General features: G+C 42.2%; 2 protein-coding genes across 2 annotated transcripts; one reads left to right on the forward strand and one right to left on the reverse strand.

Annotated features, from left to right (window-relative positions):
* The first annotated feature begins 1,375 nt into the window (after positions 1–1,375).
* Positions 1,376–14,716, forward strand: LOC133624434 (apoptosis-stimulating of p53 protein 2-like). Its single transcript, XM_061987981.2, has 11 exons — positions 1,376–1,487; positions 2,242–2,413; positions 2,501–2,700; positions 6,169–6,520; positions 6,575–6,735; positions 6,811–7,617; positions 10,721–10,858; positions 10,915–11,048; positions 11,129–11,295; positions 14,316–14,515; positions 14,576–14,716. Exons 1-11 carry the CDS (start codon positions 1,479–1,481, stop codon positions 14,609–14,611), a joined length of 2,376 nt encoding a protein of 791 aa, XP_061843965.2. The 5' UTR covers positions 1,376–1,478; the 3' UTR covers positions 14,612–14,716.
* On the reverse strand, positions 14,674–25,891 carry gtpbp2b (GTP binding protein 2b). Its single transcript, XM_061987983.2, has 12 exons — positions 25,351–25,891; positions 23,575–23,601; positions 23,316–23,500; positions 23,143–23,254; positions 22,886–23,083; positions 22,651–22,825; positions 20,776–20,995; positions 20,366–20,501; positions 15,515–15,573; positions 15,267–15,438; positions 15,045–15,209; positions 14,674–14,978 (listed from the first exon to the last, which is right to left on the reverse strand). The coding sequence occupies exons 1-12, from the start codon at positions 25,525–25,527 to the stop codon at positions 14,802–14,804; spliced, it is 1,803 nt and encodes a 600-aa protein (XP_061843967.2). The 5' UTR covers positions 25,528–25,891; the 3' UTR covers positions 14,674–14,801.

A 25,891-nucleotide genomic window follows, 5' to 3' on the forward strand; every position in this document is an offset into this window, starting at 1 on the left:
AAAGACACCGGAAAAAGTTTGTTGTTGCCCAGAAACCCTTCAGACCGGAATTGCCCAGAAACCCTTCAGACCGGAATATACATATGTCAACTTTCAAAATAAAATGCTTTGGACGAGTGACTACAAAAGTTAACGGACGCCACGGAGCACGAGCTGGACCTGGCGTGTCACACGTGACACAAAACATCCCTTTTCACACCACAATTATTAATTATGCTATTGAGTTCCAATCGGATCCACGTGATGGATTATTCCCCTCATTTATTTTGAAACTGCTGTTTATTTCCGGCGAATGTTTTGTTCACGCATTTTAAGACAAAGAAAGGAGTTTATGGTGGTTGCCCGGAAACGCTTAAAACCGGAATTGTACACATGTCAACTTTCAAAATAAAATGTTTTGGACGAGTGACCACAAAAGTTAACGGACGCCACGGAGCACCAGCTGGACCTGGCGTGTTACACGTGACACAAAACATCCCTTTTCACACCACAATGATTAATTATGCTATTGAGTTCCAATCGGATCCACGTGATGGATTATTCCCCCCAATTTATTTTGAAACGTCTGTGTATTTCCGGCGAATGTTTTGTTCACTCATTTTAAGACACCGGAAGAAGTTTATGTGGTTGCCCGGAAACGCTTCAGACCGGAATATACACATGTCCATCCATCCATCCATTTTCTACCGCTTATTCCCTTTGGGGTCGCGGGGGGCGCTGGAGCCTATCTCAGCTACAATCGGGCGGAAGGCGGGGTACACCCTGGACAAGTCGCCACCTCATCGCAGTGAATGTTTTGTTCACTCATTTTAAGACACCGGAAGAAGTTTATGTGGTTGCCCGGAAACGCTTCAGACCGGAATATACACATGTCAACTTTCAAAATAAAATGTTTTGAACGCGTGACTACAAAATTTAAGGGACGCCACGAAGCACGAGCTGGACCTGGCGTGTCACACGTGACACAAAACATCCCTTTTCACACCACAATGATTAATTATGCTATTGAGCTCCAATCCACGTGATGGATTATTCCCCTCATTTATTTTGAAACGTCTGTTTATTTCCGGCGAATGTTTCGTTCACGCATTTTAAGACACAGGGAGGAGTATATGGTGGTTGCCCGGAAACGCTTAAAACCGGAATTATACACATGTCAACTTTCAAAATAAAATGTTTTGGACGAGTGACTACAAATGTTAAAGGACGCCACGGAGCACGAGCTGTACCTGGCGTGTCACACGTGACACCAAACATCCCTTTTCACACCACAATGATTAATTATGCTATTGAGCTCGAATCGGATCCACGTGATGGATTATTCCCCCCTCTTCTGCTGAAGAGCCAAAGCGGAAGCTGTCGTCACGTACAGGCGCTTGATTCGCTGTGCGTGAATTAAATGGCAGTGATCCTCACACGCGCGGTCAAAGTGGTCGTGGACGCCGCGCGATTACCTCCTGCTTCTTCGTGTGGACACCATGATGCCGGTGAGCCCCCCCCTGGTGACCTTTCACCTTGCACTGCTACTTCATATTGTGTGTTAATGAACTAACAAGTGGGAGGGGCTTGTCGTTTAAAAAAGTAAATGGTCGGCGTGGACTTGTTGACACAGCTGTCAATCATCTGCGGTGGCGGAAGTGTGTTGAACGACAAGGCGGCGTTGACGGAAACGTTGTAGATGACGTCATCAAGGTAGCTGGGGGCGAGTGACAGGCACCTGCGTTACCATGACAACGTGAAGGCAGGGGGGGCCACAGGAGGTGGGGGGGATCTGTGTTCTGCTCGGCAACAGTTGCCATGGTGACCGTGTTATCCATGAAAAGTGAAGCCCACCTGGTCATGTGACCACCCCATATGGCCCCAGCCAAAGTTCAGGATGTGACATCGATGCTCAGGTTGCCATGACGACGTGGCAAATTCTTAATCCCAGCCTTAATTGTGACCTTTGACCGTCTTAAAGAGACAGCGTGGTCGTATGGTAGCGTGATGTCATGGTCACATGACGGGTCAGCAGACGCCACATTGTTGTGATGGCGTCCCTCACGGCGGGGGGGCTCTAATCTGTCTGGATTAGGACGGCGCTAACGAGGTGGCGCTCTACATCCTGTCTGGCCCTTGATGAGGTTCACAGCCCGACTCCGCCCCCTCCCTTCCCGTCTGGACCGCTTGACCTCGGGACGTGCAGGCCGCCAGACTGTGATCATGTCTGATGATGTTTTTTCGTCCCCTTGTGGCCCCCAGAAGCCGCGACTGTGGACCTTGAGGCCAGAGGAGCATCAGGAGGACAATCGGGAGGAGCATCAGGAGGAGCAGATGCTCCAAGAGAACGTCCTCAGGCAGGAGGCCAAGCTGCAGCGTGTGCGGGCCCTCAGGGGCCGAGTGGAGAACAAACACCTCGGCAACAGCGAGCTGGGTGAGCGGGGGGGGTGGTCGCCGAGGAAGGGGCGTGGCCATGCGACGGGCGATGTCATGGAGGTGCTGCGTGTGTGTGCTCCCGCAGCGGGCGAGGTGGAGCAGATGAGTGATGTGCTGCAGCAGAAGCAGAAGGAGGTGCTGCTGGCCGTCGCGCGGGTGGAGGAGCTCAGCCTCCAGTTGGAGGCGCTGAGGAGCAGCTCACTGCTGTCTCCTCCTCCTCCCCGCCTCCACGCCACCTCCGCTTCCTCCTCCGTGGAGCTGATGCGCCTCTGCAGGGAGCTGCAGGTCCGTGTGCCAGTTGAATGTGCTAATCTGGCGTGCTAATGAAGACGCTAACGTGGCGTGCTAATGAAAATGCTAATGTGGCATGCTGACGAAGACGCTAACGGGCGTGCTAATGAAGGTGAACGTGGCAGGCTAGTCAAGATGTTAACGTGGCGCGCTAATGAAAATGCTACATGGCGCACTCGTCATGATGCTAATATGGTGTGCTAACAAAAATGCTAACTTGGCGTGGTAATTAAAATGCTAATCTGGCATGCTAACGTGGCATGCTAATGAAAATGTTGACATGGCATGCTAACGAAGACGCCTACGGGCGTGCTAATGAAGGTGAACGTGGCAGGCTAAACAAGATGTTAATGTGGCGTGCTAATGAAAATGCTACATGGCGTGCTCGTCAAGATGCTAATGTGGCGTGCTAAACAAGATGCTAATGTGGCGTGCTAAACAAGATGTTAATGTGGCGTGCTAATGAAAATGCTACATGGCGTGCTCGTCAAGATGCTAATGTGACGTGCTCGTCAATATGCTAATGTGGCGTGCTAAACAAGATGCTAATGTGGCGTGCTAAACAAGATGTTAATGTGGCGTGCTAATGAAAATGCTACATGGCGTGCTCGTCAAGATGCTAATGTCGCGTACTAAACAAAATGTTAATGTGGCGTGCTAAACAAGATGCTAATGTGGCGTGCTAAACAAGATGTTAATGTGGCGTGCTAGTGAAAATGCTACAGGGCGGGCTCGTCAAAATACTAATATGGTGTGCTAACGAAAATGCTAACGTGGCATGCTAATGAAGATGCTACCGTGGCAAGCTAATGAAGACGCTAATGTGGCATGAAGATGAAGGTGCTAACTGGCGTGCTAATAAACACGCTAACATGGCGTGCTAATGAAAATGCTAACGTGGCAGGCTAATGAAGATGCTAGCGTGGCGTGCTAATGAAGATGCTAACGTGGCGTGCTAATGAAGGTGAACGTGGCAGGCTAAACAAGATGTTAACGTGGCGTGCTGATGAAAATGCTACATTGCGCGCTCGTCAAGACGCTAATATGGTGTGCTAACAAAAATGCTAACGTGGCGTGTTAATGAAAATGCTAATCTGGCATGCTAACGTGGCATGCTAATGAAAATGTTGACATGGCATGCTAACGAAGACGCCTACGGGTGTGCTAATGAAGGTGAACGTGGCAGGCTAAACAAGATGTTAATGTGGCGTGCTAATGAAAATGCTACATGGCGTGCTCGTCAAGATGCTAATGTGGCGTGCTAAACAAGATGCTAATGTGGCGTGCTAAACAAGATGTTAATGTGGCGTGCTAATGAAAATGCTACATGGCGTGCTCGTCAAGATGCTAATGTGGCGTGCTAAACAAAATGTTAATGTGGCGTGCTAAGGTCAAGGTCAAGGTTCAACTTTATTGTCCCCGCGGGGAAATTTGTCTTGGGCACAGTGCATCATGGCTTTCTTAACATACCCAAAAACAACAGAAGAAAAACACAAGCACAGACACAACCACAACCATACAACTAACATTTAAACATCAGAACATGGAGCTTGATAGACATTTAGCTATCTGCTAAAGTGCTATGTGCTAAAAAAGTGCTAACCTATGTATTAAAATTCTATTGCACATTGTTGGTCAGCTTAATGGAGGCTGGAACAAATGATAATTTAAGGCGGTTAGATTTGCATAGTGGGACCCGGAGTCTTCTCCCTGATGGCAGGGTTCCATATTCAGGAAAGAGTGGGTGTTGTGAGTTGGAAATAATTTTCTTAGCTTTTTTCCTAACTGCCTGCTCATAGATGCTCTGTATAGGCTCATATTCTTTCCTCCCTACGATTTTCATTGCCGTTTTATGCATGCCGGCCAGTTTGCTTTTTAGCTTAACGGTTAGGTTGCCAAACCATGAGGTGATCCCGTATCTAATGATGCTCTCTACAATGGCACGGTAGAAAATCATCATGATGTGGCTGCTTACGCCGTACAATCTTAATCTTCGCAAAAAATATAGCCTCTGTTGCAGTCTATTGCACAGTTTGTCAATATGTGTCTTCCAGCAGAGAAGATTATCAATATGAACCCCTAAATATTTATATGAGGATACCTGGGTGATTTCCTGATTTTTGATGACCACTGGCTCATGGTCAGTCACTTTCCTCGGATCCAAAACCATTTCCTGTGTCTTGGTCACATTTAAAATAAGATGGTTAGTGTCACACCACCTAATAAATAGGTCTATCTCGTCTTGGTACACAGAGGGGTCCGTATCCTTGTAAACAAGACGCTAACGGGCGTGCTAATGAAGATGAACGTGGCAGGCTAAACAAGAATTTAACGTGGCGTGCTAATGAAAATGCTACAGGGCGGGCTCGTCAAAATACTAATATGGTGTGCTAACGAAAATGCTAACGTGGCATGCTAATGAAGATGCTACCGTGGCAAGCTAATGAAGACGCTAATGTGGCATGAAAATGAAGGCGCTAACTGGCGTGCTAATAAACATGCTAACGTGGCGTGCTAATGAAGGCGCTAACTGGCGTGCTAAAAAACATGCTAACATGGCGTGCTAATGAAAATGCTAACGTGGCAGGCTAATGAAGATGCTAGCGTGGCGTGCTAATGAAGATGCTAACGTGGCGTGCTAATGAAGGTGAACGTGGCAGGCCAAACAAGATGTTAACGTGGCGTGCTGATGAAAATGCTACATGGCGTGCTCGTCAAGACGCTAATGTGGCGTGCTATACAAGATGTTAACGTGGCGCGCTAATGAAAATGCTACATGGCGCGCTCGTCAAGACGCTAATATGGTGTGCTAACAAAAATGCTAACGTGGCATGGTAATGAAAATGCTAATCTGGCATGCTAACGAAAATGTTGACATGGCATGCTAACAAAGATGCTAACGGGCGTGCTAATGAAGGTGAACGTGGCAGGCTAGACAAGATGTTAACGTGGCGTGCTAATGAAAATGCTACAGGGCGTGCTCGTCATGATACTAATATGGTGTGCTAACAAAAATGGTAACGTGGCGTGTTAATGAAGATGCTACATGGGCGTGCTAATGAAGATGCTACATGGAGTGCTAATAAAACTGTTAACGTGGCATGCTAATGAAGATGCTACCGTGGCAAGCTAATGAAGACGCTAATGTGGCATGAAAATGAAGGCGCTAACTGGCGTGCTAACAAACATGCTAATGTGGCGTGATAATGAAGGCGCTAACTGGCGTGCTAATAAACACGCTAACGTGGCATGCTAATGAAGATGTTAACGTGGCGTGCTAATGAAGATGCTAGCGTGGCAGGCTAATGAAGATGCTAATGTGGCGTGCTAATGAAGATGCTAACGAGGCGTGCTAATGAAGGCGCTAACTGGCGTGCTAATAAACATGCTAACGTGGCGTGCTAATGAAGATGCTAGCGTGGCCTGCTAATGAAGATGCTAACGTGGCGTTGGACCTTCCAGCTGAGGAAGCAGCTGAACCAGGACCAGAGCAGCCGACTGCAGCATCAGAGGTCGGGCCTGAACAAGAAGAACGTGGATGTGGCGGCCATGGAGCGACGCCTCTCTGAGCTCCGCCTCCGTCTTTGGAAGAAGAAGGCGGCGCTGCAGCCCCAGGAGACAAAGGTGTGGGCCCCTGGGGGTCCTGCCCACTTGTGTCGGCCCCCCCTGCAGGTCACCTCGGACGTTGCTGTGGCGGCGGTGGGTCCGTACATCCAGTCCTCCTGTCAGGGGCCCCCACTGCCCCCCCGCCAGGAGGGCGCCACCACCCTGCCGACGCCAATCCCGCTCCGCCGGCCGCAGGAAGCAGCCTCAGGTAGGCCAGTCACGTGATCTCCGTGAGCCAATCAGACGTGTTGTTGTGTTGCAGCTGTGGAGACTAGCCCCGCCCACGCCTCCACACTGCCCCGCGTGGCCGGCCTGCGCCGCCACTCATCAGGCGTTGCGTTCAAGGACGCTGGAAGCTCAGGCGACGCTACAGATGCTCCGCCCCCTGTCCCCTCAAGGACCAATCACATGGCTGAAGACCAGGTACCAGTGGACTCCCGCCTGTCTCCTTCTCGCTGAGGACCGTGTTACACCCGTGTTTGTGTGTTTGGCTGGTAGGCGTGGTCTCAAGCTCAGACGGCAACTAGAGCTCCGCCTCCATCCACCGCCTTCTCCACCGGAACCTTCCCTGGAAGGATGCGGCCAGCAAGGGGCGCCCTACATCTGGCCAGCAAGCGGGAGAGCCCCCCCGCCGCCGCCGCCGACACCTCAGGGCCCCTCCCCCCTGTGCTGCAGAAGCCTTTGACGGTGGCGGCGGCGTCCATAATCCTCGTGTACACGCAGCAAAGCCTCCTGGGAAAGAGCTGCACGCTGCCACGCTGCCAAGCAGGTGACTCGCCGCCGCCGCTAAAGGTCAACTTGTCACCTCCTCCCCCAGTGTACGGGAGGCCCCTCCCCTCGTGCGCCTCAAAAAGGGGCGGGACTGAAAGTTGTAGAGCGGATCCTGCAGAGCCAGCCCCCACTCGGCCGCTCAGTCCCACAAAGCTCCTCCCCTTCCTGTCTTACCCCACCGACCCGGAAGTCCTGCGGCGCCGGCACCACGCCCCCCGGCCCCTGAAGAAGCGTGGTTCCGTCACGGAGCCCGAAGGCCCGGCGGGGCCCAACATCCAGAAGCTCCTCTACCAGAAGACCACCATGGCCGCCATGGAGACCATCGCCATGGAGACCCCAGAGGATGAGGTGACTCCACCCCCACGTCCCCAAAGTTCACCCATCACAAGCTCCGCGTCTTCCCGTCCCCCGGCCACTGCTCTTGGGGGGGCCAAAGAGGAAGTGCTGCATCCAATCACGTCGCCTCATCCGGACCCCTCGTCCCGCCTCTCGCAAGGAGACCACACCCCCAACCTGCGACCCCCTGAGGTCACGGTGAGTGGACCTCCCGCTCAAAGGGATTAGAATAATAATATCATAATAATCATTATTATTATTATAATCACGTGAAATATTATCATTATAATAATAATTATGATACTAATAGTCATGACATTATGATTACAATAATCATTATTAGAACAATAATAATAATATGAAATATAATCATTACAATTATTATTCCAATATTATTATTATTGAATGATAATACTGTAATAATAGAAATTTTATAATAATTACTATTATAATTATTAGTATTATAATATTGATACATATAACTATTATTGTAATAAGTAGACCTTTAGTAGTTATATTAATTACTATAATAATAATGATGTCAATATTTGTCATAATAGGAATAAAAATAACAGGAATAATAATGTTAATATAAATAAGAATAATATTAATTACAATAATTAGGAATACATATTAATCATAGTTATTATTGCCATTTTTATTAGCATTATTTTATAAATATTATTGTAATAACAAATCATAATAATGATTGCTATTATAGTATACTAATATACCATTTTATTAAAATATAATATTTATAATGTAAATAATAGGAATAAAAATAGTAATTATCATGAAAATAATAATAATTATAACAGGTATAAGAGTAACAATTATCATGTTAATTATAATAATAGGAATAGGAATAGTAATCACCATGATAATGATAATAACAATAATAATATTAATGGGTATAAGAATAGTAATTATCATGATAATGATCCATCCATTTCCTACCACTTGTCCCGTTCGGGGTCGCGGGGAGTGCTGGAATAAAAATAATAATATTAATAGGTATAAGAATAGTAATTATCATGATGATAATAATAATATTAATAGGTATAAGAACAGTAATTATGATAATAATATTAATAGGTATAAGAATAGTAATCATGATGATAATAATATTAATAGGTATAAGAATAGTAATTATCATAATATAAAAATAATAGGTATAACAATAGTAATTATCATGCTAATAATAATAATAGGAAAAGTAATGATCATGATGATAATAATGATAATAATAATAGGAAAATTAACAGTAATTATCATGATGATAATAATAATAGGAAAAAGAATAGTAACTATCATGATAATTATAATAGGTATAAGAGTAGTTATTATGATAATAATAATAATAGGTATAAGAATAGTAATTATAATATAATAAGTACAAGAATAGTAATTATCATGATAATAATAATAGGAAAATGAATAGTAATTATCATGATAATAATAATAGGAAAAAGAATAGTAATTATCATGATGATAATAATAATAACAATAATAGGAAAATGTATAGTAATTATCATGATGATAATAATAATAATAGGAAAAAGAATAGTAATTATCATGATAATAATAATAGGAAAAGGAATAATAATTATCGTGATAATAATAGTAAAAGGAATAGTAACTATCATAATAATTATAATATTAGGAAAAGGAATAGTAATTATCATGATAATAATAATAGGTATAACAGTAATTATAATAATAATAATAGGTAGAAGAATATTAATTATCATGATAATAATTATAATAGGTATAAGAATAGTTATCATGATAGTAATAATAACAATAATAATAGGTATTAGAATAGTAATTATCATGACAATAATAATAATAGGTATAAGAATATTAATGATGATTATAATAATAGGTATAAGAATAGTAATTATCATGATAATTGTATTAGGTATAATAGTATTTATCATGATGATAATAATAATAATAATAGGTATAACAATAGTAATTATGATGATAATAATAATAATAGGTATAAGAATAGTAATTATAATGATAATAATAAAAATAATAATAATAGGACCCGAAGGGAATAAGCGATAGAAAATGCATGGATGGATAATAGGTATAAGAATAGTAATTATCATAATAATAATAATAGGCTGTGATGAGGTAGCGACTTGTCCAGGGTGTACCCCGCCTTCCGCCCGAATGTAGCTGAGATAGGCTGTAGAAAATAGATGGATGGATAATAATAGGTATAAGAATAGTAATTATCATGACAATAATAATAGGTATAAGAATAATAGGTATAAGAATAGTAATTATTATGATAATAATAATAGGCATAAAATAGTAATGATGATAATAGGTATAAGAATAGTAATTATTATAATAAGATTAGTAATTATCATAATAATAATTATAATAGGTATAAGAATATTAATTATAATGATGATGATAATAATAATAGTAGTAGGTATAAGAATAGTAATTATAATAATGATAATAATAATAATAGGTATACGAATAGTAATGATCATAATAATAATAATAGGCATACGAATAGTAATTATCATAATAATAATAATAATGATGTATAATGGTAATTATCATAATAATAATAATAGGTATACAAATAGTAATTATGATGATAATAATAATAGGCATAAGAATAGTAAATATCATAATAATAATAGGCATAAAATAGTAATTATGATAAGAGGTATTAGAATAGTAATTATTAAAAGAATAATAGGTATAAGAATAGTAATTATAATAATAATAGGTATAAGAATATTATTATAATGATGATGATAATAATAATAATAGTAGTAGGTATAAGAATATAATAGTAATTATAATAATGATAATAATAATAATAGGTATACAAATAGTAATTATCATAATAATAATAGGTATATGAATAATAATTATCATAATATAATAATAATGATGTATAAGAATAGTAATTGTCATAATAATAAGTATACAAATAGTAATTATGATAATAATAATAATAATAGGTATAAGAAAAGGAATAGTAATGATCATGATGGTAATAATAGGAAAAGGAATAGTAATTATCATGATGACAATAATAATAATAATAGGAAAATGAATAGTAATTATCATGATGACAATAATAATAATAATAGGAAAATGAATAGTAATTATCATGATGATAATAATAATAATATGTATAATTGTAATTATCATAATAATAATAATATGTATAACAATAGTAATTATCATAATAACAATAATATAATAAGAATAGGTATAAGAATAGTAATTATAATCATAATATTAATGTTAATAAACCTTTCAGGCAAAGAAGTCCATCCTGCGCAAAGCTGACTCGGGTCCTGTAGATCGGGCGCTGCGGGTCAAGTTCAACGCCCTCGCCATCCTGCTGGACTCGTCGCTGGAGGGCGAGTACGACCTCGTCCGCAGGGTCATCTACGATGTGAGTCCCCTCGCCATCTTGGACGCTGTGGTCCCTGACGCTTGCTTGTCTTGCAGGTGGACGACCCCAGCGCGGCCAACGACGAGGGCATCACGGCGCTACACAACGCCGTGTGCGCCGGACACACGGACATCGTCAAGCTCCTGGTGTGGTTTGGCGTGGACGTCAACGCCGCAGACAGTGACGGCTGGTCGGTAGAGCGTGGCGCCCCCCCGAAGGTCGCGACGCGTAGTTATGTGTTCTCACGCTCTGTTGGTGGTGTGTCGCCAGGACGCCGCTGCACTGCGCCGCCTCCTGCAACAACGTGCGGGCGTGTAAGTTCCTGGTGGAGTCGGGCGCCGCTGTCTTCGCCGCCACCTACAGCGACATGCAGACGGCCGCCGACAAGTGCGAAGACACGGAGGACGGCTACGCCCAGTGCTCGCAGTTCCTCTACGGTGAGAAACTTCTGATCCACACACTTCCTCACTCTAGAGAACATTCTAGAAGTTCCATCAGGAAGTCCTCATCTTTGGTGGTCCATCCTTTGACCACCATCAGATTTATAGGCTGTGTGTAGGCAAGTATTATTGTATTTAATGTATAATGTATGCAAGTATTATTGTATTTAATGTATAATGTATGCAAGTATTATTGTATTTAATGTATAATGTATGCAAGTATTATTGTATTTAATGTATAATGTATGCAAGTATTATTGTATTTAATGTATAATGTATGGAAGTAGTATTGTATTTAATCTATAATGTATGCAAGTATTATTGTATTTAATGTATAATGTATGCAAGTATTATTGTATTTAATGTATAATGTATGCAAGTAGTATTGTATTTAATGTATAAGGTATGGAAGTATTATTGTAATATTGTAGCAAACTGTGTTTCACTCTGATTCACGTGTTTGTGTACTGATTTGTGTGTCTATATCTCAGTCTGTGTCTGTAATCTAATTCACGTCTTTGTGTTCTGATTTGTGTGTCTATAACTCACTCTGTGTCTGTAATCCGATTCACATGTTTGTGTACTAATTTGTGTCTATATCTCAGTCTGTGCGTCTGTAATCTGATTCACGTGTTTGTGTACTGATTTGTGTGTTTATATCTCAGTATGTGTGTCTGTAATATGATTCACGTGTTGTGTACTGATTTGTGTGTCTATATCTCAAGTCTGTGTGTATGTAATCTGATTTACGTGTTTGTGTACTGATTTGTGTGTCTGTCTCAGTCTGTAATCTAATTCATGTCTTTGTGTACTGATTTGTGTGTTTATATCTCAGTCTGTGCGTCTGTAATCCGATTCACGTGTTTGTGTTCTGATTTGTGTGTATATCTCAATCTGTGTGTCTGTAATCTAATTCACGTGTTTGTGTTCTGATTTGTGTGTCTATATCTCAGTATGTGCGTCTGTAATCCATTTCTCGTGTTTGTGTACTGATTTGTGTGTGTATCGCCATCTTTGTGTGTGTAATCACTGCATATCTGTTTACTAATTTGTGTGTCTAACTCAATCTGTGCGTTTGTAATCTGATTCACGTTTGTGTATTAATTTGTGTGTGTACCTCAATCTGTGTCTTTAATCAGATTCACGTTTGTGTACTAATTTGTGTGTAATCAGATCCAAGTGTCCGTGTACTAATTTGTGTGTGTGTATCTCAATATGTGCGTCTGTAATCCGATTCACTGTGTCTGTATCTCAATCTGTGTGTGTGTGTGTGATCAGATCTGTGCGCGTTTTAATTTGTGTGTCTGTATTTTGATATGAGTCCGTGTAAAAGAAAATGTATCTGTCCGTATTAACATCTGTGTGTTTTTACATACACAAATCAAAATACGGACACACAAATTAAAATACACACAAACTGAACTGATTACAGACGCACAGATTGCGATGCAGACACACAAATCAATTCTCGGATTACAGACGCACAGATTGCGATACAGGCACACAAATCAGAACACAGATTAAAGACGCAGATTGTGATACACAAATCAGGACATGGATTACAGACGCACAGATTGCGATAGACACACAAATCAGTACACGGGTTACAGACGCACAGATTGCAATACAGACACACAAATCGGTACACGGATTACAGACACACAGATTGCGATACAGATACAAATCAGTACCTGGATTACAGACGCACAGATTGTGATAGACACACAAATCAGTACATGGATTACAGACGCGCAGATTGTGATAGACACACAAATCAGGACATGGATTACAGACGCGCAGATTGTGATAGACACACAAATCAGTACACGTGTTACAGACGCACAGATTGCGATACAGACACACAAATCAGTACATGGATTACAGACGCGCAGATTGTGATAGACACACAAATCAGGACATGGATTACAGACGCACAGATTGTGATAGACACACAAATCAGTACATGGGTTACAGACGCACAGATTGTGATACAGACACACAAATCAGTACAATGATTACAGACGCACAGATTGTGATACAGACACACAAATCAGTACAATGATTACAGACGCACAGATTGTGATACAGACACACACATCAGTACATGGATTACAGACGCACAGATTGTGATACAGACACACAAATCAGTACATGGATTACAGACGCACAGATTGTGATACAGACACACAAATCAGTACATGGATTACAGACGCACAGATTGTGATACAGACACACAAATCAGTACATGGATTACAGACGCACAGATTGTGATATAGACACACAAATCAGTACACGGATTACAGACGCACAGATTGTGATATAGACACACAAATCAGTACACGGATTACAGACGCACAGATTGCGATACAGACACACAAATCAGTACATGGATTACAGACGCGCAGATTGTGATAGACACACAAATCAGGACATGGATTACAGACGCACAGATTGTGATAGACACACAAATCAGTACATGGGTTACAGACGCACAGATTGTGATACAGACACACAAATCAGTACAATGATTACAGACGCACAGATTGTGATACAGACACACAAATCAGTACAATGATTACAGACGCACAGATTGTGATACAGACACACAAATCAGTACATGGATTACAGACGCACAGATTGTGATACAGACACACAAATCAGTACATGGATTACAGACGCACAGATTGTGATACAGACACACAAATCAGTACATGGATTACAGACGCACAGATTGTGATACAGACACACAAATCAGTACATGGATTACAGACGCACAGATTGTGATACAGACACACAAATCAGTACACGGATTACAGACGCACAGATTGTGATATAGACACACAAATCAGTACACGGATTACAGACGCACAGATTGTGATACAGACACACAAATTAGTACATGGATTACAGATTGTGATACAGACACACAAGTATTACACGGGTTACAGATTGTGAAAGGCCAGTAGTTTAGTGACAATAATACATGTGAGGGTCTAGATGTGTGTTTGTGTGTGCAGGCGTGCAGGAGAAGATGGGGGTGATGAATAGGGGCGTGGTCTACGCCCTGTGGGACTACGAGCCTGAGAGTGGCGATGAGCTCCGCCTCCAGGAAGGCGAGTGCGTGACGGTGCTGAGGCGGGAGGACGAGGCGGAGGACGAGTGGTGGTGGGCGAGATGTGGCGACCGCGAAGGTTACGTCGCCCGGAACCTGCTGGGGGTGAGTCCTCCTCAGTTAGCATTAGCATGTAGCGCTGCTAATATTCCCGATGATTGACAGGTCTGCGCGAGGGTCCGCCCCCGACAAGACGCTTGACTGAATGATTGACAGCTGCCAGAGATCAGGTCACAAGATTAAAGATTCATCTTCAGCATGACTCCGCCTCCTGCCTCTGACGAGGTGATTTATTGAAGGTGTGGCATGCAGAGGAAATGATACATTCACCTTTAAAGTGCTCAAAGGAGCCAAGATGGCGTCCACAAGTTCTTGGCGCGATCAGATTAGCCTAGTAAGGGTTCTGGTTCTGCCGGTGGTTCTGGTCCGCAGGCAGCAGGCGGGTGACGTGGCCGATGCCTTTGGTCACGCCCTCTCTGAAGAGCAGCTTGGCGCCGGTCCGAAGGTACTCTGGATGTTTGATGAAGCGGAATCCCACCACGGCTCGCTCGCCGGTCCGCAGCTCGTCCTGCGAGGGGAAGAGAGTGGCGTGACCTGCCGGCAGCCATCTTGCAAACGTAGCGCCGACATGCACCTTCCCGTAGAGGCTCTGGACCACGGCGGTCTGCCGCACGTTGCCCACGTGGGCGGTGACCTGTGACCCCCGGCGGAAGGTCTTGGCGTGGAAGAGGAGCACGATGGCGGCCTCGAACTCCCGGCAGACGGTGGGCTTCATCTTGGGACTCACCATCACCATCCCCTGCCGGGACAGCAGCCGTCACATCGCTGCGAGGCGGCGCTCTGGGCGACCTCTCACCTTGCGCAGCAGCGAGCGGTCAAAGTTGCCCAGCGCCAGCGTGGCCGCCTGCCCCGCCCTCAGCAGCCTGCACGCCGAGCGGTTCCTCTGGATGCTCGCCACCCTCAGGCGCAGGAAGTGGCCCTGGTCCGTGGGCCCCACCACCAGGCGCTCGCCCTCGCGGCACACCCCACTGACACACACACACATTGTTGGGCGCTCGCCGTACACTCACCTGTACAGAGTCCCGCCCACCACCGTGTCCTCACCTGTACAGAGTCCCGCCCACCACCGTGCCCACCTCAGGCACCGAGTAGATCTCGTCCACCTGCAAGTACACCACTGTGTCCACTAGAGGCTTTCAACTGACAAGTGTAGCTGCAATGCATCATGGGAGACATGTTGGCGCTTTGATGTTTGGAGTGGGAGGAGCAAAATACAATAATTAATCATTAAAAATATCATATTTATATTAGGCCCCAAGTGGAGGAGTTCAAGTACCTCGGAGTCTTGTTCACGAGTGGGGGAAGAGTTGATCGTGAGATCGACAGGCGGATCGGTGCGGCGTCTTCAGTAATGCGGACGCTGTATCGATCCGTTGTGGTGAAGAAGGAGCTGAGCCGGAAGGCAGAGCTCTCGATTTACCGGTCGATCTACGTTCCCATCCTCACCTATGGTCAAGAGCTTTGGGTCATGACCGAAAGGACAAGATCACGGGTACAAGCGGCCGAAATGAGTTTCCTCCGCCGAGTGGCGGGGCTCTCCCTTAGAGATAGGGTGAGAAGCTCTGTCATTCGGAGGGAGCTCAAAGTAAAGCCGCTGCTCCTCCACATCGAGAGGAGCCAGATGAGGTGGTTCGGGCATCTGGTCAGGATGCCACCCGAACGCCTCCCTAGGAAGGTGTTTCGGGCACGTCCGACCGGTAGGAGGCCACGGGGAAGACCCAGGACACGCTGGGAAGACTATCTCTCCCGGCTGGCCTGGGAACGCCTCGGGATCCCCCGGGAGGAGCTGGACGAAGTGGCTGGGGAGAGGGAAGTCTGGGCTTCCCTGCTTAAGCTGCTGCCCCCGCGACCCGACCTCGGATAAGCGGAAGAAGATGGATGGATGGATGGATGGATATTAGGTATTGTAATAAGACCATTTATAATAATTACATATATACAGGTTATTATATGTATCATAATAACAATACCAATAATAGGAATAATAATTATTATTGTAATAACATAGGAATAATAATCAGAATTACAATACTAAAAAGAATAATTAAAAATATAATTATATTTATATTGGTTATTGCAATAAGACAGTTTATAATAATTACTGTAATAATGATTATTATATGTATCATAATAATATGAGTAACAATACCAATAACAGGAATAATAATAATTATTATTATAGGAATAATTATAATTACAATACTAAAAATAATTGTAATAAAAATATTATAATTATAATATTGATATTAGTTATTGTAATAAGACCATTTATAATTACTGTAATAATTATTATATTTATCATAATACGAGTAGTGATACCAATAGTAGGAATAATAATTATTATTGTAATAATAATAGGAATGATAATCAGAATTACAATACTAAAAAGAATAATTGTAATAATTTAAAAATATATATATTTATTAGTTATTGAAATAAGACAATTTATAATAATTACTGAAATAATGATATCTTTATAGTATTACCAATAATAGGAATAATAATAATTATAATACTAAAACGAATAATTGTATAATAAAAATTTAATTATATTTATATTAGTTATTGTAACAAGACAATTTATCATAATTACGGTAATTATAACGATTATTATTATATTTATCATAATACGAGTAATGATAGCAATAATAGGAATTATTATAGTAATAATGATAGGAATAATAATCATGGATACAATACTAAAAAGAATAATTGTAATAATAAAAATAGAATTCTATTTATATTGGTTATTGTAATAAGACAATTTATAATAATTACTGAAACAATGATTATTATATGTATCATAATAATACGGGTAATAATACCAATAATAAGAATAATAACAATAATAATTATAGGAATAATCATAATTACAATACTAAAAATAATTGTAATAATAAAAATATAATATGTATAATATTGATATTAGTTATTGAAATAAGACCATTTATAATTACTGTAATAATTATTAGATTTATCATTATATGATAAATCATATGATACCAATAATAGGAATAATAATAATTATTGTAATAATATTAATGGGAATAATAATCAGAATTACAATACTAAAAATAATAATCGTAATAATAAAAAATATAATTATATTTATTAGTTATTGTAATAAGACAATTTATAATAATTACTGTAATAATGATTATTATATTTATAGTAATAATACCAATAATAGGAATAATAATAATTATAGGAATAATAATCATAATTATAATACTAAAACGAATAATTGTAATAATACAAATTTAATTATATTTATATTAGTTATTGTAACATGGCAATTTATAATAATTACTGTAATAATGATTATTGTTATATTTATCATAATACAAGTAATAATAGCAATAATAGGAATAATAATTATTATTATAGTAATAATAATATGAATAATAATCATGATTACAATATTAAAATGAATCATTGTAATAAAAGTATAATAATTATATTCATATTAGTTATTGTCATAAAACCATTTATAATAATTACTGTAACGATTATTATATTTATCATGATAATACGAGTAATAATACCAATACTAGGAATAATAAATATAATAATAATAGGAATAATAATCATAATTACAATTCTAAAAATAATAATTGTAATAATAAAAATATAATTATATTTATATTGGTTATTGTAATAAGACAATTTATAACAATTACTGTAATAATGATTATTATATGCATCATAATACGAGTAATGATACCAATAATAGGAATAATAATAATTATAGGAATAATCATAATTACAATACTAAAAATAATTGTAATAATAAAAAATATATTAGTTATAATACTGATATTAGTTATTGTAATAAGACCATTTATAATTATTGTAATAATTAGATCCATCACAATACGAGTAATGATACCAATAATAAGAAAAATAATAATAATAATACTGACAGGAAAAATCATGATTACAATACTACAAATAATAATTGTAAAAATAAACTATTATATTGATATTAGTTATTGTAATAAGACCATTTATAATAATTACTGTAATAATTATTATATTTATCATAATAATAATACGAGTAAAACCAATAATAGGAATAATAATAATAATAATGATAGGAATAATAATCATAGTTACAATAATAAAGATTTATTGTGACAATAAAAATATAATTATATTTGTATTAGTTATTGTAATAAAACTAATTATAATAACTACTGTAACAATGATTATTGTTATAATACGAGTAATAATACCAATAATAGGAATAATAATAATAATTATAAGAATAATAATTATAACACCAAAAATAATAATTGTAATAATAAAAATATTAAAAAAATTATAACATTTATATTAGTTATTGTAATGAGACCATTTATAATAATTACTGTAATGATTATTATATTTATCATAATAATACCAATATTAGGAATAATAATAATAATAGGAATACTAAAAATAATAATTGTAATAATACAATTGATAATAATTACTGTATTAATGATTATGATCATATTTATCATAATAATACCAATAATAGGAATATTAATAATAATGTTAATAGACGACTGTGAGGGCCTTAAACTTGTAATTGACGCACAGTCAGCATGGGCTGACTGACAAGTGTAGCTGCAATGCATCATGGGAGACATGGTGGGCGGAGTTAAGTGCTTTGATTATAAGAGTAGGAGGAGCAAAATACAATTACAACAATAATAATAGGAATAATAACTGCAATATTAAATATAATAATCAATTAACATTAATATAATGATTTGTTTATCCATCCATCCATCCATCCATCCATCCATCCATCCATCTTCCTCCGCTTATCCGAGGTCGGGTCGCGAGGGCAGCAGCCTAAGCAGGGAAGCCCAGACTTTCCTCTCCCCAGCCACTTCGTCCAGCTCTTCCCGGGGGATCCCGAGGCGTTCCCAGGCCAGCCGGGAGACATAGTCTTCCCAACGTGTCCTGGGTCTTCCCTGTGGCCTCCTATTGGTCGGACGTGCCCTAAACACCTCCCGAGGGAGGCGTTCGGGTGGCATCCTGACCAGATGCCCGAACCACCTCATCTGGCTCCTCTCCATGTGGAGGAGCAGCGGCTTTACTTTGAGCTCCTCTTGGATGACAGAGCTTCTCACCCTATCTCTAAGGGAGAGCCCCGCCACCCGGCGAAGGAAACTCATTTGGGCCGCTTGTACCCGTGATCTTGTCCTTTCGGTCATAACCCAAAGCTCATGACCATAGGTGAGGATGGGAACGTAGATCGACCGGTAAATTGAGAGCTTTGCCTTCCGGCTCAGCTCCTTCTACACCACAACGGATCGATACAGCGTCCGCATTACTGAAGACGCCGCACCGATCCACCTGTGGATCTCACCATCCACTCTTCCCCCACTCGTGAACAAGACTCCTAGGTACTTGAACTCCTCCACTTGGGGCAGGGTCTCCTCCCCAACCCGGAGATGACACTCCACCCTTTTCCGGGCGAGAACCATGGACTCGGACTTGGAGGTGCTGATTCTCATCCCAGTCGCTTCACACTCGGCTGCGAACCGATCCAGCGAGAGCTGAAGATCCTGGCCAGATGAAGCCATCAGGACCACATCATCCGCAGAAAGCGGATGATGTGAGGGTTGGACTCCGCCAAGGCTGCCCTTTGTCACCTATTCTGTTCATAACTTTTATGGACAGAATTTCTAGGCGCAGTCAAGGCGTTGAGGGGATCCGGTTTGGTGGCTGCAGGATTAGGTCTCTGATTTGTTTATATTAATTATTATAAAAATTATTATAATAACTATGATCTTAAAAAGAATAGAGGTAATGAAAACAATAATAGTGTAAAAAGTGAAATGACGTGTGTGTGTGTGTGTGTGTGTGTGTGTGTGTGTGTGTGTGTGTGTGTGCGCGCACTTGGAACTCAGTCAGCTGCTGCATGAGCTCCTCTTGTTCTTTGCTGTTGCTCAGAGGAGGAAGAACGTTCAAGAAGACTTTGAGGAGCTCCAGACTTTCTCCTGACACACTGGACACTGTCAGGATGGGCGTGATGCTGCACACACACACACACACACACACACACACACACACACACACACACACACACACACACACACACACACACACAGGACCAGTTAGCACACATAAGGAGCGCACACACACACACACATGCGCACACACACACACACACACACACACACACACACACACACACACACACACACACACACACACACACACACAGGACCAGTTAGCACACATAGGGAGCGCACACACACACACACATGCGCACACACACACACACACACACACACACACACACGCACCATGCCGACTGTGCGAACTGCTGGGCAGCAGCAACAGCGTCGTCCGGGTTGGAGACCATGAGAGGAACCTTGTTACAGCCCGGCTGCTTGAGGAGTCTTTCCAGCTGTCGCAGGGTTTTATCCACCGTGCCCCTCGAACACACGTCCACTTTACTGACCACCACGAAGATGGGAACTTTCAGCGCCATGGCCAGGCCCAGATGCTCCCGACTGGTACCAGCTGCATGGAGGACACTACACATTATAAACAGTACATGAACTACTATTATGTACAAACCCTGTTTCCATATGAGTTGGGAAATTGTGTTAGATGTAAATATAAACGGAATACAATGATTTGCAAATCATTTTCAAGCCATATTCAGTTGAATATGCTACAAAGACAACATATTTGATGTTCAAACTGATAAACTTTTTTTTTTTTGCAAATTATCATTAACTTTAGAATTTGATGCCAGCAACACGTGACAAAGAAGTTGGGAAAAGTGGTAATAAATACTGATAAAGTTGAGGAATGCTCATCAAACACTTATTTGGAACATCCCACAGGTGTGCAGGCTAATTGGGAACAGGTGGGTGCCATGATTGGGTATAAAAACAGCTTCCCAAAAAATGCTCAGTCTTTCACGAGAAAAGATGGGGCGAGGTACACCCCTTTGTCCACAACTGCGTGAGCAAATTGTTGAACAGTTTAAGAACAACGTTTCTCAAAGTGCAATTGCAAGAAATTTAGGGATTTCAACATCTACGGTCCATAATATCATCAAAAGGTTCAGAGAATCTGGAGAAATCACTCCACGTAAGCGGCAAGGCCGGAAACCAACATTGAATGACCGTGACCTTCCATCCCTCAGACGGCACTCTATCAAAAACCGACATCAATCTCTAAAGGATATCACCACATGGGCTCAGGAACACTTCAGAAAACCACTGTCACTAAATACAGTTGGTCGCTACATCTGTAAGTGCAAGTTAAAACTCTACTATGCAAAGCAAAAGCCATTTATCAACAACACCCAGAAACGCCGCCGGCTTCTCTGGGACCGAGATCATCTAAGATGGATTCATGTAAAGTGGAAAAGTGTTCTGTGGTCTGACGAGTCCACATTTCAAATTGTTTTTGGAAATATTCGGTCCTCTCCAAGGTTTCTCATAGTCATTCACATCGACGTCCCACTGGGGTGAGTTTTTCCTTGCCCTTATGTGGGCTTTGTACGAAATGTGTGGCGCATTATGAAGCGTAAAATACTCTGAAGCTCTACATAAAACAAGAATGGGAAAGAATTCCACTTTCAAAGCTTCAACAATTAGTTTCCTCAGTTCCCAATCGTTTATTGAGTGTTGTTAAAAGAAAAGGTGATGTAACACAGTGGTGAACATGCCCTTTCCCAACTACTTTGGCACGTGTTGCAGCCATGAAATTCTAAGTTAATTATTATTTGCAAAAAAAAAAAAAAAAAAAAAAAAGTATGAGTTTGAACATCAAATATGTTGTCTTTGTAGCATATTCAACTGAATATGGGTTGAAAAGGATTTGCAAATCATTGTATTCCGTTTATATTTACATCTAACACAATTTCCCAACTCATATGGAAACGGGGTTTGTAGACAGTACTTATTAGCCCCCCCGAAGTGAATGTTTATCTATTGGTCTGTATGTGTCAAGATGTACCTTATTGTCTCTCCCGCCCCCCCTGAAGTGAATGTTTATTTATTGATCCGTATGCTATTGTCTGTCACGCCCCCCCTACACATATCCGCATTTGAGAAGCCCTGCTTTCCCTCCTGCGTAAGCAACCTAAACAATGACACGGTATCACCACCACTGTCTAGGCCTAGCACTCTCTGCAGTTGAGCAAAGTAGAAGGACCTCACCCACTCCCGTGTTGGCGCTGACCACCAGCATGGCGAAGTCGGGGCAGTAGCTGGTGAGGCCAAAGATGGTGGTCTTCAGGTACTTGTGGTGTCCAGCCAGGTCCATGAAGGTGATCATCTTGGAGGAGCTCTCACAGATCTCCTCGGCGCTGCGAGAGTGGCTGTAGTCGACCACCTGCACAGACATGGGATGAGCGGACCCTTGCACACCTGGCTGGGACACGCACGTGCTGACTTGTCCTCTGCTGTTGAAGCCCAGGATCTCGAAGCTGATGCTGGACGTGCGTCCCGTCTGGATCTCGTGGAGGTGCCTGAAGAGGTTGAGACGCGCTCGTCCTCGCCCGTTGTCCAGCTCGCCCTGCGTCAGCACGCCCAGCAGGGTGGACTTCCCGGAGTCCACGTTGCCCAAGACGGCCACACGCAGGTCCAGGAACTGCACACGGACAGACTTTAGTCTTTGTTTGGCACCGCACCATGGTCAACCTTCGTCACCTGCTGATCGTCCGGAACTTTCCGCACCAGAACCTCAGCGATCCTGCGCGTGCTGGCGTCCGGCTCGTAGTCCACCTCCCGCTCCCGGAGCACCGTGATGTCGGCGCCCACCCTGCGGCGTGACAAGACACGTCAACACGGCGGACAGCCGGGCGAGCTCGCCGCCAACGTACTTGTCGGCCATCTTCTTCAAGGTGGCGATGGACGCCTCCATGTCGGCCTGGCTCAGGCCCACCAGCAGACCGTTGTCCTCCACGCCGATCTGGTAGACGGCCTCGCCGCGACCCTCCTGCAGACGCCACTTCAGCTGCGTGGCCAGATGCTCGAAGCGGTACTGAGTGGGGCTGACCAGCTTGAGCTGGGGGGGGCAAAGGTCACGTGTTAGCGTCACGTGACCCGCCGGACTTTGAGGTGTTGGCGGCGGCTAGCTACCTTATATTCAATGTTTCCTTCTTCTGCCTGCAAACACACACAGTTAGCACAAATACAAACCTCGTTTCCATGTGAGTTGGGAAATTGTGTTAGATGTAAATATAAACGGAATACAATGATTTGCAAATCCTTTTCAACCCATATTCAATTGAATGCACTACAAAGACAACATATTTGATGTTCAAACTCATAAACTTTTTTTTTTTTTGGCAAATAATAATTAACTTAGAATTTCATGGCTGCAACACGTGACAAAGTAGTTGGGAAAGGGCATGTTCACCACTGTGTTACATGGCCTTTCCTTTTAACAACACTCAGTAAACGTTTGGGAACTGAGGAGACACATTTTTGAAGCTTCTCAGGTGGAATTCTTTCCCATTCTTGCTTGATGTACAGCTTAAGTTGTTCAACAGTCCGGGGGTCTCCATTGTGGTATTTTAGGCTTCATAATGCGCCACACATTTTCAATGGGAGACAGGTCTGGACTACAGGCAAGCCAGTCTAGTACGCGCACTCTTCTACTATGAAGCCACGTTGATGTAACACGTGGCTTGGCATTGTCTTGCTGAAATAAGCAGGGGCGTCCATGGTAACGTTGCTTGGATGGCACCATATGTTGCTCCAAAACCTGTATGTACCTTTCAGCATTAATGGTGCCTTCACAGATGTGTAAGTTACCCACGTCTTGGGCACTAATACACCCCCATACCATCACACATGCTGCCTTTTACACTTTGCGCTTATAAAAATCCGGATGGTTCTTTTCCTCTTTGGTCCGGAGGACACGACGTCCACAGTTTCCAAAAACAATTTGAAATGTGGACTCGTCAGACCACAGAACACTTTTCCACTTTGTATCAGTCCATCTTAGATGAGCTCAGGCCCAGCGAAGCCGACGGCGTTTCTGGGTGTTGTTGATAAACGGTTTTCGCCTTGCATAGGAGAGTTTTAACTTGCACTTACAGATGTAGCGACCAACTGTAGTTACTGACAGTGGGTTTCTGAAGTGTTCCTGAGCCCATGTGGTGATGTCCTTTACACAGTGATGTCGCTTGTTGATGCAGTACAGCCTGAGGGATGGAAGGTCACGGGCTTAGCTGCTTACGTGCAGTGATTTCTCCAGATTCTCTGAACCCTTTGATGATATTACGGACCGTAGATGGTGAAATCCCTAAATTCCTAGTTGAGAAAGGTTTTTCTTAAACTGCTCAACAATTGGCTCACGCAGTTGTGGACAAAGTGGTGACCCTCGCTCCATCCTTTCTTGTGAAAGACTGGGCATTTTTTGGGAAGCTGTTTTTATACCCAATCATGGCACCCACCTGTTCCCAATTAGCCTGCACACCTGTGGGATGTTCCAAATAAGTGTTTGATGAGCATTCCTCAACTTTATCAGTATTTATTGACACCTTTCCCAACTTCTTTGTCACGTGTTGCTGGCATCAAATTCTAAAGTTAATGATTATTTGCACAAAAAAAAATGTTTATGAGTTTGAACATCAAATATGTTGTCTTTCTAGCATATTTAACTGAATATGGGTTGAAAAGGATTTGCAAATCATTGTATTCCGTTTATATTTGCATCTAACACAATTTCCCAACTCATATGGAAACGGGGTTGTACTTCATTCTGCCTGCAAACACAGAGTTAGCATTCTGTGTACACACAAGACGTGTCTGGCGTTTCGGTGACGTCACGCGTCGGTGACGTCACAAGTGACTTTGTTGTTGCGGCGAGCTAGCATGTTGCTAAGGGTGCTAAAAGGAAGATGCTACCTCCGGCGGTAAAAAGGGTTGTTGGCATTTGTTGTCGCTCCTGTTGCTCTTTTTGCTCCGACGTCGCCGACCTCGCTTGCTTCGTCTCGCGCGGCACTTTTTCGACGTCTTCTTGGCGCCGCTGCTCAGGCCGTGTCTGCCGTGAGACGCCGAGCCGCCCAGCGGGACGGCCAGCATCTTTGCGGGGCGGAAGTGCACCTGCACGCAGGTGGGATCGCCTCTGCGGCGTCTAACACGTCCGCCAGATCGCTCGGCCTCGCCCGGGGGAGATGCTCTCTCTCTCTCTCGCTCTCTCTCTCCTCAGCATCACCGTGCCGAGCCGACGCGCTCCAAGCCGCTTTAGCGCAAAAAACGCTCGCTGCTTCCGTCTAAGATTTTCAAAGTAAAATACGCCGCAGCCAGTCAACCAGCAGTGAAATAATTTGTACGTTTTAACGAAAAATGTCGGGCTTTATGTGACAAAAAATGTCTGTTGCCATAGTAACCGTGAACGTAACATAACATGTGTTCTCAGGCCCGGCCCTAACCAATCTGGCGCCCT

This window comes from Nerophis lumbriciformis, linkage group LG27, assembly GCF_033978685.3.
Source record: "Nerophis lumbriciformis linkage group LG27, RoL_Nlum_v2.1, whole genome shotgun sequence".
NCBI classification, from domain to species: domain Eukaryota; kingdom Metazoa; phylum Chordata; class Actinopteri; order Syngnathiformes; family Syngnathidae; genus Nerophis; species Nerophis lumbriciformis.